Source organism: Grus americana, chromosome 4 (assembly GCF_028858705.1).
Source record: "Grus americana isolate bGruAme1 chromosome 4, bGruAme1.mat, whole genome shotgun sequence".
Taxonomy (NCBI): Eukaryota; Metazoa; Chordata; class Aves; order Gruiformes; family Gruidae; genus Grus; species Grus americana.
In genome coordinates this window covers 35858700-35875086 of record NC_072855.1, presented here as the reverse complement: position 1 = coordinate 35875086, position 16387 = coordinate 35858700, and the positions used below count along the sequence as shown (strand labels likewise).

The 16387-nt window shown below is 38.3% G+C and overlaps 2 protein-coding genes across 10 annotated transcripts in view; one reads left to right on the top strand and one right to left on the bottom strand.

The window, feature by feature from the left end:
- The window catches only part of PRIMPOL (primase and DNA directed polymerase), an 18074-nt gene extending 14637 nt beyond the window's left edge, over positions 1-3437 (top strand). For 6 of the 7 annotated variants that reach the window (XM_054823867.1, XM_054823861.1, XM_054823863.1 and 3 more), the window contains 5 exons: positions 120-206; positions 289-397; positions 1505-1587; positions 1671-1717; positions 2728-3437. In XM_054823867.1, coding sequence (XP_054679842.1) covers positions 120-206; positions 289-397; positions 1505-1587; positions 1671-1717; positions 2728-3033 — 632 coding nt within the window. In that variant the 3' untranslated portion in view covers positions 3034-3437. The remainder of the gene's footprint in view (positions 1-119; positions 207-288; positions 398-1504; positions 1588-1670; positions 1718-2727) is intronic. The other variant, XM_054823868.1, reaches the window with a different exon arrangement.
- On the bottom strand, positions 3377-16387 carry CENPU (centromere protein U). Of its 3 annotated transcripts, none has more exons than XM_054823870.1 (12): positions 16253-16387; positions 15663-15807; positions 14526-14643; positions 11929-12034; positions 10937-11051; positions 9782-9854; positions 8603-8720; positions 8116-8194; positions 7091-7138; positions 6005-6066; positions 4588-4744; positions 3377-3891 (listed from the first exon to the last, which is right to left on the bottom strand). In XM_054823870.1, the coding sequence occupies exons 2-12, from the start codon at positions 15711-15713 to the stop codon at positions 3754-3756; spliced, it is 1065 nt and encodes a 354-aa protein (XP_054679845.1). In that variant the 5' UTR covers positions 15714-15807; positions 16253-16387; the 3' UTR covers positions 3377-3753. The 3 variants fall into 3 exon arrangements, with proteins under 3 accessions (XP_054679845.1, XP_054679844.1, XP_054679846.1); XM_054823869.1 differs by having other exon boundaries at positions 15980-16315; XM_054823871.1 differs by having other exon boundaries at positions 10961-11051; positions 15980-16315.

The window sequence follows — 16387 nt, the reverse complement described above, 5'->3', positions numbered from 1 at the left end:
AACAATTTGGTGTGATTCAAGTATATTTTCTGTCTGTGGTCTATATATAATGTGTAACAATTACATATTACAATGACAAAACCAGTAACAGTATGGTTTTTTGGTCTTTCTCTTAACAGATTCCATGGAAGGTTATCAGGATTCACCATATCCAGAAATTGATTATTTTGTTCGTTCTTTGGTTAATAAAGATGGAGTGCAAGGAAGTAAAGACCACTTTACTATTTACAAATGAGTATTCTGCAGCAGTATTTTTAAAGAATTAACTACTTTTCCCCCCCCCCCCAGGGATACGGCAATGGAATTATTTCTTTCTGGAAGAAATACTTGTATACGATATTTCTGGTTACCGTTGGTGTGAAAATATTGGAAGAGCCCACAAAAGTAACAACATAATGTATGTTCTTTAACAATTCACTTTAAAACTGCTTGCTTTATTTTCTTGCTCAACTGTTATTCTATAAAAAATGCTGAAAATCTCTTATGGATAGAATCAGCACCTGTTACAATTTCTGCTCTCTTGCTCTGTGGGGATACAATGTAGGGTTTTTTTTTTAAAAAGAAAAAACCTCCCCCCACCCCAATTTACTTTGTGATAACTGAACTTATATTTCTAATATCTCCATGAAGTCATCATGCTATTTAAAAATACATGCCTAAAGATGCTAACATACAAGTCAGAGTATGTAAAAGCTCTTAAGCGGTACTGTGCTTTGATGCTTCTTAGCTAGTAAGCTGAACAATCAGAAATAAGATAAAGAAAACAGACCACTTTTAAATTAATTTACAGTGCATCTTAAATTACATTCTTAGGTTATTAAAATGACAAAGGTAACTCCTGCCACCACTTCAGTCAAGATGAGTTTTGCTCATGACTCTACAGGGACTTGGACTTCTAGTTTTACCAAAAAATGTGTTGAAAAGTCAGAGTTTTTAGACATTAGAACTGCAGTATATTGTTAGTAGAAACATTTAAAATAACTGAAAAATAAGGAATGTGTTTTTGAGAAATACAGGTATTAAAAAAAACCCCTACAGCCACTACGCTGGATGAACTTGGTGTTTCTAAAGCAAGTTGCTTGACGCTTGGTGTGTCTAAAGCACAGCTGAAAAAGCTGGGTTGTCTGATCAGTTGACAGGAAATAGCGATTTGCTGTCTTTTATAGTGAAATTATCTGTAACAGCAGCAGCAACAAAATCTTATCTTACAGTTAGGTCCCATTTACTAATCTTACTCATATGACTTTTTCTTCCAAGCTTAATGTAATGAAGTTAACTAAATTTCACTTTTCAATGTTAGTCTTAAAAGAAATATTTTTAACTTAAGAAGCCTGAAGTTTAGTGAAAAAAAACAGACTATACAAAACAAGTATGTAGTGAGTATGTCAGAGTATGAAAGCAATATCCATATATGGGAGCAAAGAAAATCTGTTCAGAGTTTCATACTGTATGCATTCACCTCGTTTATGTACCGTTACTAAAAACTAAATTATTTCATACTTAGGATTCTGGTAGATCTAAAGAAGGAAGTCTGGTATCAAAAGTGTCACGATCCAGTCTGCAGAGAAAAAAACTTCAAATCACAAAGTATGTATTCTGTGATTTCAAAGCAATTATACTTAATACTTTTTGGAATGCTAACTTCACTTAATGCCATATATTTTATTTAGGTTTTCCATTACCACCTGGGATATGTCTCCCTTTTCTTTTCAAAGAGGTATGTTTTTGTTCTATGGATATGCTAAAGTTCTTCTGGAAGTCATTGAAAATCCCCACTAACGCAGTCTGTTGAGCTCCATACAGTAGTTTACACTGGTATAGAATAGCTCTCCAGAGCAGCTCCATCTATTCATTCTTAAATCTTCCAGCGGCAGATCTAGCACAAAAACTGTCACAGCATAGATGAAGCTAAGTCACCAGAATAGCCCAACTTCACCTGGGACTCATGACTTTCTTCTGTTTTGGTGTGAACAGCAGTTCCCAGTGCATAAACCACAAGACCACTACAGGAGCAGAATGGAAAAACTGCCCCAAGTTAAGCTCTGCTGCACATGTTTGACTTCATGCTGGGACAGCTAAAATAGAAGTGCTTCTGGAACATTTGAGTCAGAGTCAAATTTAAGTCAGTGACCTTCAAATGTGAAGTTCATCTAACTCGCATTTTAGTGTATTAAAGCAGTTGTGTTTACCCACAAGAGTAAAATATTTAAACTGACCTGATACTGCACCTAGATTCTCAGCCCTGAACATAAGTTTTTCCACTGAGTGGGCACTAAGAGTTGGCATCTTTGCACCTTTAAAAGTGTAAAGTGTAAATTTAAAATTTCATACTGCAGAATGGCACATTAAGCTCTACTTAAGCAGATCATCAATCGCTGTTACTTCATAGAAAGGGCAGTTTAAATGCATTTTCAGATCCTGACATTATCTTTAAACAGACACTAAAACTAGTTTTAACCTTGTATTATTTTAAAAAGCTGTATACAACAGACTACTTGTAGTTTGCTAGAAAAACAGCAAGTTTCCATTCCTATTAAAATAAGGTAACCGGGTGTACCACGGGGTAACATGGCTTTAAATTAACCTGCTGGGAAATCTGTCCTGTTGGCTGGCTTTCTATAGTATCCATTGTATGTGACAGTATGAGTTTCAAACTTTCAGAGTTGAGCAGTTCAAGGCATGAAGACCAATTTCATATGGAATAAGTAGTATTCTTGTTTCTAAAAGGAAGAAGAGTACACACTAATGGATGAAAGGGGGAACACAGAAGAGAAAGTAAAACTGCATTCTAATGTGTCAGACCTGTCAAAAAGCTCAGTATCTCTAGAAAAAAGCTTGTCTCAAGACTTCCTGTTGTCAGACAGTGAGTGGGACAATGCAAGTGATGATGCCTATTTCCTAGAAGCTACTGAAGATATGGAACTAGCTGAAGCTGCAAATGATAGTCTGAATTACGCCATGGAAGAAATTCCTGATGAAGTTTTTTTGGAAGCTTTAAGGAAACAGGACACTTGCAGTGAAGAAGGCAGCTAACCACAGGCTTGGCTAGCAAACAGCCTGCTGGCAATGAAGCCTGTGTATCGTATGCCTTCTATGAAAGATACTGCAATATAGTTCAAAAATGCTTTTCCAGAGCTGTAAGACAAAGATCTGAGTAACTGCTAACAAACAAGTATCCTCACAGTTGGATGATCTTCAACAGGCACGAGGAGATCATGGAAGATTACACAGGAGCTGAAGAGTACTGGACTGAAAACTCATCACGAATGCTGCTCCAAGTTTAGCACTTTTAATACTTTCTGCTGTGCAGTTTCTATTTTGTTAGTTGTATGTCCAAGTTTTACTGATAAGCCAAGTAAAATATATTTATTCCAGAAATTGGAGAAAATAGTTTATTTCAAATACAATTCTAATAAAAAGATCTATCACTAATTCAACCAAAGTCTATGAGTTCTCTTTTAAAAGTGTATATTGCTTTAAAGATTATGTTAGTTTAATAGCCCAAGACTAAACCCCAACGTAGTTAACAGAGCACAGAAAAGCTTTAGTACTTTAACTGGAATTGCTGTTTCATTAATTTCACTGACATTGTAAGTTCTCACACAGACTATTTGACAATAGAAAGATAAAATCTCTGATTAAATCACTGACTAAACATTGAAGCAAAATAGAGCAACAGTGATTAAACAAGCTTTAAACACTGTCCATTCTAATAATTGTTCCTAACAAATGTCAAAGTCTATTAAAAAGCACTTAATCTTTCTTCGATAACTTTCCTCTTTGTACATCCAGAGCCTCTTCCAGTTTCATATTGATATTGTGAAAGTGTCTTTCTGCTCCTAGAATTCTCCGTGACTCCAGCAGAAGAGCTGGTAGGCTGGAAGTTCCGTACTGTTGTTAAGGAAATAAAATTACACGACAACATTTTTAAACTTCTGGAAAAATCACTTACATCTCTGTATTTATTTTTTCCTCTATCTGAAATGGTGCAAATGTGATTTTTAAAAGCAAAGAACAGCCAACATTAGAGAGTCTTCTGAAATGGTAGGATTTCCTTTACACATGGCAGGCATGTACCACACCAGGTCCTGAGCTACGGTAGAAGAGGAAGGAGTTCTAGGGCTACATGAGAAATTAATCTGGTGATGAAATACAGGTGCTGTTCTTAGCGTTAAATATCTTACAGAACAGACATGTTAAGTACCAGAGCTTTCCCTACCTTTGAACAATAACAAGAAAAGAAATGGATTACTTGTTTCTCACTGTTAATCTTTCATCAGTTTCTATTAAAATGTTAGGTCTGAGGACAACGGTTACGTTTCTATGTCCTTTGAATTCCTCGACATAGACAGCAAGGTAGCAGGATCCTCTCTGAAATACTTTAGTTTCTAACATGAGATCAAAAAAATGAGTGAGATACTGTAGTACAGTTACAGCAGTGATTCTCAAGTTGTTTCCACAAGGGCAATTAACAAAATATTGCTATTCAATATAAGTTAAACTTTAATAGAAATGCTCATCAGTCGGGGGGGGGGGGGGGGGGAGGATCCAGAACAGTTCAGAAACACATGCAAAATATGTACTTACTACCACTTTGTCTCTTGGGTTTTCTTCTCTATAATCCAAACAGTCTTGCTGTAGTTCCTTTAAATCAGTAAGTAATTCAGTTGCCTGCCTCAAGGAAGATTTCCTTTCCTGTAACTCAGCATATTCTCTTTGTAGTTTTATCAGTTGTGGTTCAACTCTGAAAAAGATCAAGGCTTTGATGACTATATCTGATATTTATTTCAGGAGTAACTATGACCATATTTCCTCAGAAGACATAAGGGAAAGGTTGGTCAGAAATAGAAAGCCCAGGTTAGTACTGTTTAAGTAGAACATACTGTTTAATTAGACCAACCAGCATATTATTTAAATAGGAGCATGGGTCCAAATCCACAAAAAACGCCCAACTTTTTTCCACATCTCACTTGTGAGTCTGACAATACAGCCACTCTCTCTTAAGCACTCACATTTTTCAAGTGAAGTTTCTTACGTGCCCAGTGTTCTGCTCTGCACACACCTGCTGCAGGCTGAGCTATTCAGTGCTTATGCTGAAGCACGCTCAGGATCTACAAATTATGTACGCCTCTGCCTAAGTAAACTGGAGGGCTCAACATGTTAAATTAGCACTCCAAAATCCGGACACCAAAAGCCATTTTCATTTAATAGTCCCACAGCAGAAAAGCTTTCTTAAAATGATCAAATGATTAAAACACAACCAATAGAAAAATGTGAAGAGAGCTTTCAATCTGTGCAGGAATTCAAACCCATGTTGAGGGATGCCTTTAATTATTTCTTTGAGTGTTTGTGCTTAATACTGCAAAGAAAACAAAACTCGTGGCCATGGAGGAAAGGCTTTCATCTGCCTTTGTGCATCCAAGCCCACAGTTCCCTACAGAGTTAACACGTGTGTTACAGGCAGCTTCAGTACAAAGCTTGTCACTAGTAACCAGCTGGATTTGGGGCAGTCTAATGGTTCTTCCAGAGAACGTAATTTCTATGTTGTGTATCTAAATGATACTTAAGATTAATGCCAAGTTGGAGAAAGGGAATTGTGTGGCCCCATGAGATGGATGCAAACCATGTATTCAGAGGCATCCCTGACAAATCACAGTGGTGAACTACATTCTCCCACCTCAAAACCAGAAAAGCTCTCTGTATTACCTTTGTAAATTTATGATTCATCACCTTTGCAATTCCAATTGTAACGTTAGCGGGTTTTTTAATGAACTTACAGTCTGAAATACCATCCCAGTTACTAGTTAGCTAAGAGAACTTGCAAGAATGAAATATGGAAATGAGAGGTTATCCCAAGCTTTTGTAAAAACAGAAAGCAATACAGAACAGATACAGAGTTTCGTCAAAATGAAAGAACAAAAAAATAGTACTTTCACTTCTGAGTTAAAAAATACCAGACTCCTTAAGCTCTTCAGGCTATTATTGTGCTTCATTAGAAACATACCCAATTAGCTCTTCTCTGAGTTGCAACAGTCGCTGCCTTTTCTTCTTGATGTTTGTTATTACCTGAAACAGTGAGGAAAGTCTTTGAAATGGTTTCTGTGACTTCAAAGGCAACAACTCAAATGCTACTGGCTTTTGTCTCTGAGGTTTTATGCTTCTGATTCTTGGTGTGGAAGATTCCAAGATACCAGACCTTATAAACTGCCATATTTGAAATTCATATTTTAGATATTTTAGAGAACTTTAAAGTGTTAAACTCTCATTTTCATCCAAAATTTCTCTTAAGGAACACTGGATTTACAGTCACACAAGAGGAGTTTGTCACATTTTGAACACAAACATGATCAACTCCGGCAGGTTTTTGTTTGAAAAATGCAGAGTAATATGAATGTATGTTCGGTATGATTGCCGTAACTAAGGATAGTTAAGCTGTCTTTATTACAACATTCAATTGAAAAATAATTATAAATTTAGCACATGAAATCTGATTTTTAAAAAATGTGTAAGAGGCAAAATAAGGATAACTTACACTAGTTCCTCTTTCCATCAACATTCCTTTGTGGCATTTTCAGTCAATTACTACTCGTTCTGAACAAACAGAGAAACTGCCGCCTTCTGAACAGAAATCTTGCATATATTTAGGGAACGCAGGTTCCCTTAGACTTCTCTCCTTTAAATTAAACAACCCAATTCTGTCCTCACAAGTCACCATCTTTGCTGCTCTCCTAGATTTTATAATCATCTCTGTTTCTTGAAGGTTAGCTCTCAATATTTAATTGGCTCTCCAGGGGCTTCACTGGTGATCATTAAAGAAAAGAGTAATTTACATGCATAGATACCTACACACCCTGATGTGTACTACTCCTTCTTACACCGGTATAGCAGTATATGTACAGAGTTTGCAATCCATCAAATTTCCTCAGATCTTTTAGAAAAACCTCTATCCTCTATTTGTGCAGTTGATTCTGTAGTACAGTACACTTTTTTGTGAATTATTTTATTTCTTAGTCAACTTTTTGAAGTTTCAATGCCCGCCTCTGTATGCTGTACAGCCTAGTGATAGCACATCTTTCAGATATGTATTTACCTTCGCATTTTTTTTCTTCATATTCTTTAATTCCTGGACTTCTGCTATCTATAGAGGAAAAAGAAGAATTACAGACTGACTGTGGATCTTAATTTCATCTCTATCCTCCTAAAAACACGGTTGCAAGAATTACCTTGGAGTAACTTAAAAAGCTATTAAAAAACCAACACTGGTTCAAAGGAAGATTACGAGTTCTTTCCTCTCTCTTCATGCCAGAGGAAGACTGTAGCACAAAATTAGTCATCTTGCACTAGTTAGTGCAAGTAATACTCCTTGTACCGATTAGTGTAATAACTACCTAGCTTAATTTTTCTATAATTTCATAGAAAATGTAGAAATCTAGTCATTTTAAAACTTGCTTATTCTAACAAATCACTCAGAATTACAGTTCTGGTACTCATCCGTTGTGCTTACCACAACTCCTGCAAAGTTCTGAGTTTACTAGATGTAATTAGTGAGAAGAAATCTAATCTAAGCTAATGAGCTTTTTACAGTTAGGTTCAAACTGTTAATTAAAAAAGGATGATTTTCCCTGAACTACGTTAGAAGCCTTAGTCAGGCCTCTACACAAGAGTGACTGAGATGCAGTATAAAGATTAAATCATCAATCTTTTACAACTCCAGTCCACGAGCTTTTAAAACGGTGTTTGACATAACTGTTTGCTCATTCAAATTATGCAGCTCTCCAGTTTTACTACATAATGCTTTAGATATGACAAATACTTCAGGATTATTAGATGCTTCCCTATTCTAAACAGCTGCCAATTTTGCAACGTACTTGCACAACCGCAGCGTTGCGTCTAAAGGCCATTCTCATGAATGCCAGCACAGAGGCTGCAAATCATAACCTGCACACAGCAAACTCTGTTTTCGTATTATTTATCCTGACAAGAGATTACAAAATGTAAAGTATCATACAATAAATGTGTCAAGGACAATATAAAACCATAGGCATTTTGACTACAATGTAATATACAGCTCTATAATCACTACCACAAAATTGATTTTATTTATAGTATACTTACAAGATCAGTGATTTGGTCCTTGAAAGTGGAACAGAAGCCATTGATAGCTTTTCTGCCAATGTTTGATTCTATGCTCTGTCTGGGGAAGTCAGAGGGACAAGACACAACCCATTTGGTTTAGTAAAGGAGAAATCTCATCCAAAAACATTCGAGTAACGAGTAAAACTCAGTGTTAAGCAGCTAGCGGCACAGGCAACTGCAGATCTTTCTGATTGCTTTCTTTAAGCAATAGCTTAATTTCTACATTGAAAAACATCAGCTGAGATGTGTTGTTCTTATGTTTGGAAAAATATCAAATTCCTGGAGACCACCTCAAGACTGCATATGAAAAAATATTTGTGTCACAGAAATCTAATAATCATTAAAATAACATCAGAATGTAACCATGCAATACTGCATTCCCTAAAGGACAGTCCATTAGCAAAAACGCATGTAATTTGTTTTTTAAAACTTTGAGTGTTCAGCCATAGGAAAGCAGAACATTTACCTGTAATTTGCTGCCATCTTCTCAAATTCAGCCAGAACGACATCCAGTTCTGTAATATCTGTAGGAGATCTCTTCAGCTCTTTGGGACACCAAATGTGTACAGAACATGGGCTATTCACTGAAACAAGAGAATAAAGATAAGCATTGCACAATTCTGGTACGTGTTCTAAAATAATAGAAAAGTTATTGTGCCTGCCATTAACATAATCATCTAGATGTTATGAATAATATGAAACTTGAAGAGAGGGATATATGAATTATTTCATCTGTCTTGGGCTAAGCAACTATGATAGATTTATCTGGGAACACTTTAGAATTTGGATGATCAATCATATACAACTTATTTCTTATTCTTCATCATTTCAAGCAAGTCCAGGAGCACGTTAGTAAACTAACGGATAAACCGCACAGTGTACTGCAGATATAGCTGTTTGTGCTGTAAAAACTATTAGCCTGAGTTTGGGCAACCTGCATTACTCAAAGAATCATGAGTTGTTATATCATATTTGTATACATTTTGTATTAATACCATACATGCTTCCAAAAAAAGTTATACACAAATATGTTTCTTTAAGCTTTGCAATAGTATTATTAACTAATTCCACAAAAAGTTAAACCATGCTTCTTCACACACTCTAGATGTAAATCTAGGACTTGAATATGATGAGGTACTGTTCAAAGGAAGCAAGATGACACCTGAGAAAAAGTTTCTCTCTACCAAAACATGCCACTGTCTTGAAGCTCCTTATCTCAAAGGTCTTTATCCTACCAGCTGTGCCTCCACTGTAAGTCGGGGGCACTCCAAGCTCTGCCCCACAGCTGGTGCTCCAGGCTTCCAGGCTACGGGATGTACTGAAGTGTCTTACAGCTCCAAATCCACGGACCCAAGCTTCCCTCCAAAGGGAACCAGCCCGCATGCAAGGGATAACGCACACCTACACCTTACCTCTTCAGGGAAGCAATAGGCAAGTCCAGGGTTGCAAACCATGGGGATCATGGCACACCAGACCCTCCATTTAACTGTTGCTAATGGGTGTCTAGACCAAAACTGAAACTAAAACCTCCCATTTCTAGAAGCAGTATGTTGCTACATACCAGAAACTAAACCACTGAGTTACAGAAAAGCATTCATCTTGAATGAGGAAAGGCTATATGGGAGTTTTGAAAAGTCTACTTTACCAGAAGGATCCAATGTGGTGGTCTCTGAAGGCCGCTTCTTTTTCACCTGGAATTGAGTAGTATTCAGAGCCTTCTGTGATATAAAAAGCAGATTAACTTTAAAAAAAAAAAAAACCCAAACGCTAGGTTCACTCATTTAAAATTCTGAAAGATGGCAATTAGGCAGAACACACAGAAGTATTAGTTTTTCACGACCAAAATGTCAGTACCATATGCTTAGGCCTATATTGCCAGAATCACAGCACAGCGATCACACTGCTGAGGGACAGCAGTTGCCTGACTGACATGTCAGCCACTGGCCATCCAGCAGGAGGGACATTTTAAGGAGCACATGGCCCCTCAGTTCAGCAATTATTGCCAAAATTAACAGTTCTCTGATCAACAGCACCTCCTTACCTTACTTTTCACCCACATTTTGTCCTAATTCTTTCTCTACTTTGAAGACTTTATGACACCAACAGTAATTCTACAACACACATGCAGTTTACTGATGAAAGGCTAACACTCTGTACTGAATTTGACAACACTTTTTTCAACAATTCCACTAAATTTCAACACGCGGAAAAACTTCTATGCAAACTAGTGGATAGCTTCTTTTATCACAGGCCTACCTTCTCAAGTCTGCAGATAGTTAACTTTTCCTTTGCACGCCTGGCAGCTAAGTGGGCCAAAAGCATTTTACACTAATTGTGGTCTAAGTGTGGAAAAACACTCATTCAAAAACAACTGTTTTTTGTCTAATATATATTCAAAATTAATTTTATCAATGAAAAATTCAATTCTCTCCTAAATATGTTCTTACTTCAATATTGAACAAGTACAAGGGATTTATATTCCATTTAGTATGCCATTCTTTAAGAACATATATTCCAGATATAAAAAAGTTATTTCAAAGAAGGAAAGAACATATTCCCAAAAGAGCAAGAGAATGGGCTACAGGACCTGGGAATACCTGGCTATTATATTCCCCATTGACATGATGACTGTAGCTTTAAGCATTTGACTTGGCCATCTGACAGGAATACTTTGAGGATTAATGATATGGGATACAATTAAGTACTAAGGAAGTACTAAAAAACAAATGAAAGGTCTTGCTCTCCCCTCCTCTCTAATGCAGACATGGCATGAAGTTAAGTTGAAATTAAATTGACTGACACTCTCATGCAACTTTTTCTGTACCGCATCCTCCTGAAGGGGCTCATCTTCTGAATCTGGTGTGTTGAATTTCTGAACATCCCCATCAGGTGTTTTTAAGCAATGCGCTTTTTTACTAGGAAAAGAAAAATAGCCATGTGTAAACCTGCTACACACTGATAAATAATGATCTTCAATGATGTAAACAACAAAATCTGAGGGTTTGGGTAACATTCTGTATTGCTATGTCATTCAGTTTGTGCCTCCTAAATCAACTACATAAAAAGTTGCAAATGGCACATACAGGGAACAGAATCTTTATTCCTCAACAGCAACCCTCGCGACAATTTAGAAATCCATTACTAACTGACCACCGGGACAGTCATGTTGTATTGAGGACAAACTTCAAAACAGAGACAAAATGATTATTGAGGATATTTTAGCAGGAATGGAGAAGACTTTCTTGGTAAGGGGCGGGGTTGGAAATAAAAACCCCCAAAATTCATACTCTCATATAAGCACTATTATTGCCTTGCTATTTAATTCAAATAAGAACTATTTCAGATTTAAACCAAATTTGATTTAACAAATGAGTATTTTAAAATTTCTAAGAGACTTGAAAAATAATTTTCTTTGTTACCTACAATTTAACTGCCTTCTACCTATTTTTCAATTTTTCCACCTTTTAACTTTAAAGACACCAGCATTTAGAAAACTAATTAATACCTCACAGAAGTATTTTAAAATCCTTTCATATAGAAAAAAATAAATACAGTGAGTACTTAAATCAATGCACTGCTTACAAAAGGCAAACTCTTAATTTATTCTCCCATTTCTTTTCTACTTTCCTCAACCTTACTTACTCTTTTGGTTTCTCAGCTGGGAAATTTTAAGTTAAAGCATCTGTTCAATAAGCAACTAGGGAAGCCCGACAAACAGAACATTTTCCCCATGTAATCTAAAAATCTAAAGATTAAATTAAATGCTGGCATTTTATTTTTTTTTCACCAGACCTTCTTTCCGTATTTTTCCTTTTTGGAGCTGAAACATGACCAAGTGACTCGTTTGGTGAATGTTCCTCCCCATAAGCATCCACAGCAGTACTGTGCAAAGGGTGATCTATAAGGAACAGAAAATAAGCCACGTGAAAATTGTTCTGATCTGTTCAGGCAAAGAGCATGGACGTGCTAGTGCTGCCTGCCATTAAGTTTAGAATTTTTGTGGTTTGCTCGTTAATACAAAGGAAGTCTTGTTAAAAGTTTTACTTGAGGATTAGGAAAAATATATACAGTGAAAAGCTTCAGAGTTTCTATACTCATCCACCTGCTATTTCTTTACAAACTGAAACCAAAGGTGAATGACAGCTCAGCATGTACATATGGCATATAACAAGCAAAACATTTTGTACAGTTTATTTAAAGTCTCTTTTTGCTATCGCATGCATCAATCTTCTATACATTTAAACACCTACTTTCTAAATGTTACCTTTTTTTTAATATGGATTTTTAGCTGCTTTATTGGATGCGATAAGACAACAGTTACAGCTGCTACAGAAAGTTTGTAAATGTAGAATTCTTGAAGGTAGCTATCAAAATAGATTAAAACTCTGAGAACCTTAAGGTTTTAGTCTGCTTTCTATAACAGGTATTTCTTTTTTTTAAGCACATTACAACAGAAATTTAGTGTTAGCTTACATTAGTGTTAGTGGGCATCCTTTTTATAGTTTTTAACACATACCACAGAGATGAGGAATGGAAAAGCTTTTAATTTCCAAGCCTTTCCCTTATGACAATCCTTTTCCTACATTGTCCTTTATAGGTCACTTTCAATGTTGTTTCTAGTAGTTACATGTATATTTCCATGATTTTCACAGAGTAATAAATATTACAGCTGAGAAACAGTTCTTTGCATTTCCTCTACAACTTCTAATTACACAGTTTTGCAAAGATTTTTCTTACTGACGTCGACATATAAGAGCTAGATATATATTTAATAACAGAGGACTTCACATGGGGCCACCTATTCCATCTAAATTGATTCTCTTCCAGTATACTGAGGACACATTGCACAACTCCCATAGCTTCGCCAAAAATAGTATGCTTTTACGATGTTATTTTTTTAAGTAGAACATCCCTGTGAATGTTTAAGTTTGCTGCCACGCATACTCTTACAATAGCAAAAATTTCACCTCATAATTTGTGTAATGGTGTAACTTAAGACATTTAACTTTCCTTTTAAAATGCAAATTCTGACACAATTGCAATGTTATATTGCGTGAATTCTACCATTCAGACTACAAAACTTCAATAGCCAGTATTCTTCCATCAATTTTTACTTGTGTGTATTACAGCATTATTCACGTTACTTCCTAAATGACAGAATATAATACCGTGCTCTGCAGTGGGTTGACCCTGGCTGGAGGCCAGGTGTCCACCAAAGCGGCTGTCACCCCCCTCCTCAGCTGGACAGGGGAGAGAAAGTATAACGGAAGGCTCATGGGTCAAGACAAGGACAGGGAGAGATCACTCACCAGTTACTGTCATGAGCAAAACAGAAAAACTTAGAAAAAAATTAATCTAATTTATTACCAAACAAAACAGAGTAGTAAGAAATAAACCCAAGTCTTAAAACACCTCCCCCCACCCCTCCCTTCTTTCCAGGCTTAACTTCACTCCTGATTTCTCTGCCTCCAGGAACAGGGAATGGAGGTTGGGGTCAGTTCATCACGTCTCTGCCGCTCCTTCCTCCTCAGGGGGAGGACTCCTCACACTCTGCCCCTGCTCCAGCCTGGGGTCCCTCTCATGGGAGACAGTCCTCCACCAACTTCTCCAACATGAGTCCTTCCCAGGGGCTGCAGCTCCTCACCAGCTGCTCCAGCGTGGGTCCCCCACGGGGTCACAAGTCCTGCCAGCAGGTTTGCTCCAGCCTGGGCTCCTCTCTCCATAGGGCCACAGGTCCTGCCAGGAGCCTGCTCCAGCGTGGGCTTCCCACAGGGTCACAGCCTCCTTCAGGTGCCTCCACCTGCTCTGGCACAGGCTCCTCCATGGGCTGCAGGTAGATACCTGCTCCCCACCATCCTCCATGGGCTGCAGGGGGACAGTCTGCCTCACCATGATCTTCTCCATGGGCTGCAGGGGGATCTCTGCTCTGGCGCCTGGAGCACCTCCTGCCCCTCCTTCCTCACTGACGTGGGTGTCTGCAGGGCTGTTCCTCTCACATATTCTCACTCCTCTCTCTGGCTGCAGTTTTCTCTTGTGCAGTTTTTTCTTTTCCCTTTCTTAACTATGTTCTCCCAGAGGCACTACCACTGCTGCTGATGGGCTTGGCCTTGGCTAGTGGCAGGTCCATGTTGGAGCTAGCTGACCTTGGCTCTGTCGGACATTGGGGAAACTTCTAGCAGCTTCTTGCAGAAGCCACCTCTGTAGCCTCCCCACTACCAAAACCTTGCCAAGCAAACCTAATACACTATCAAAAATACCCCTGCCTCTCCTGCCCATAGTTTTCTCTGGCAAAGAAACAATACCTTTTCCTAGGTAAACACTGAAATATTTTGCCCATTTGGTTTGTTCATGAAAACCATACATTAAATGACACTGAAGTTAATACTAACCAAATGAATCATCAAGCTCCTCGAGTTGATTTGTTTCTGCTACCTTCAATATCCTTGAGACATCTGGTTCCTCTAGTGAAAGGAATTTCCAACGAGGATGGGAGCTGGCTTTGTGTTCCTGGATGAGTATGAAAGTAATAGCTAGTTCATCCAGCTTTTTGAGTGTAAAACAGGTTAAATATGCCAATGAACTTCAAGTACATTTGACTAGAAATATACATTTAACCTGGATCATATTGACTACTGAACTACAAATACAAAGTATTTGAAGCATGTTTTTTTCCCCCAGGCTGGTGGTTTTTTTTTCCTCCTAAGTGAAGTGATGGTATAAAACTTATATATTCTACTATTTAATACCATACTGTAGCATCAACTTTGTCTTATTTTATAAAACTAAGGGTATAAGCATTGAAATCTTATAACAGTCTAATATCTAGTTTCTATGATCTGCAACCTTTTTCTTTTCAGGCATTAAAATATTTCTTCTTTCATCTCTATATTACATGAATTTCCATCCTTGTCTAATTTAATGATTCTCCTTTTAAAAAAAATGAAAATCTATGCATAACTTCTTATAAAAGGTGGAATTTATAAGTATTACACAGACACTTCTGTAGAGCAGAAGGGCAGGGGAGAAGGGCAGTAGTTTATGAAATATTTATCAGCGTGTCATTCACACCCTAAGCGTGGGAGTAACTTTCCTCACTCCTACGTGCGTGCATGGAAAGGGAATTACAAGAAGAAAACACTAACTTCCTAAGCTTTTAATTTTACTAGCACATCACAGCGCCTCACAAATTTTGCTACTGTACCGAATATAGGCACATCAACTATTTCCTCTTTAAGCTATTCTCTTTAGTTTTACAAGACTGTTTTCAAACTTTTGCCTGTTTGAAAGCCAGTAGCCCATTTTGCCTGATGATGTACTTACTCCTAAAAAAAAGAAAAAAAAAAAGAAAAAATAGAAAAAGAAAAAACCCACACCCCAAACCCGCACCAGCAGGCACTGCACAGCACAGCTCCCAACAAAGCCCCACGTTAACACCTGTGCAGCCAACACCAGAGCAGAGGCCACAAAAGCACCGTGAAACAACAACACATTGCTGTTTTAATTCTGCTCAAATGAGCAAAACATACCTTTAATTTATTTCCTGAATGATTCCTCTTTGTTTTCTTCTTTGAGGACATTTCACTAGTCAGTATATACTGCTAAATATACAACTAAGGATAAAGTTATCATAAAATTGTCCCCGATACAAATCTGCTTTCTCTGTCTCAATACCTGGGAGAGAATGGGAGATCTCTGTTAATTCAACGTATTTTGCACACCTCACTTTAAAAGTAGTAAAGCTCACTTTATTAGACCAGCCTGACGCCTGACACAACACTTTTAAGTTAGTAACACTCACGTATTAAAAAAGATAAAGCAAGAAAACGCATAGCGCTATTCACACCTTTACTTTTGCTTCACAGCTGCTGCTTCTGTCATGAAGGAGACCTCGGGCCTTCGCCAGGAGCCCAAAGGCGGGCTGGGCTGGGCACCCCGCTTCGCGACAGGCAGGGCCCAGCCGCGGCGAGGCCCGCCGCCTCGGGAGGAGAAAAGGCGGGCGGCGGCCCCACCGGTCCCCCTGCCCCGCCTCGCACCGCCCGACCTCCGCCGCCTGGCGCGGGGTGCCCGCCGGCACCGACGCCCCCCGGCCCGGCCCAGCTCCTCAGGAGAGACCCACCTGCCAGCAGCGGCGCCGCCTTTCTGCCGCGATTCAAACCGGCCGCGCAGCTGGCGGGAAGGGGAGGCGCGACGAGCCGACGCAGCGCCGGAAGGGGAACCGGGACGGCGGCGGAGGCACCCGCCGTGATAGAGC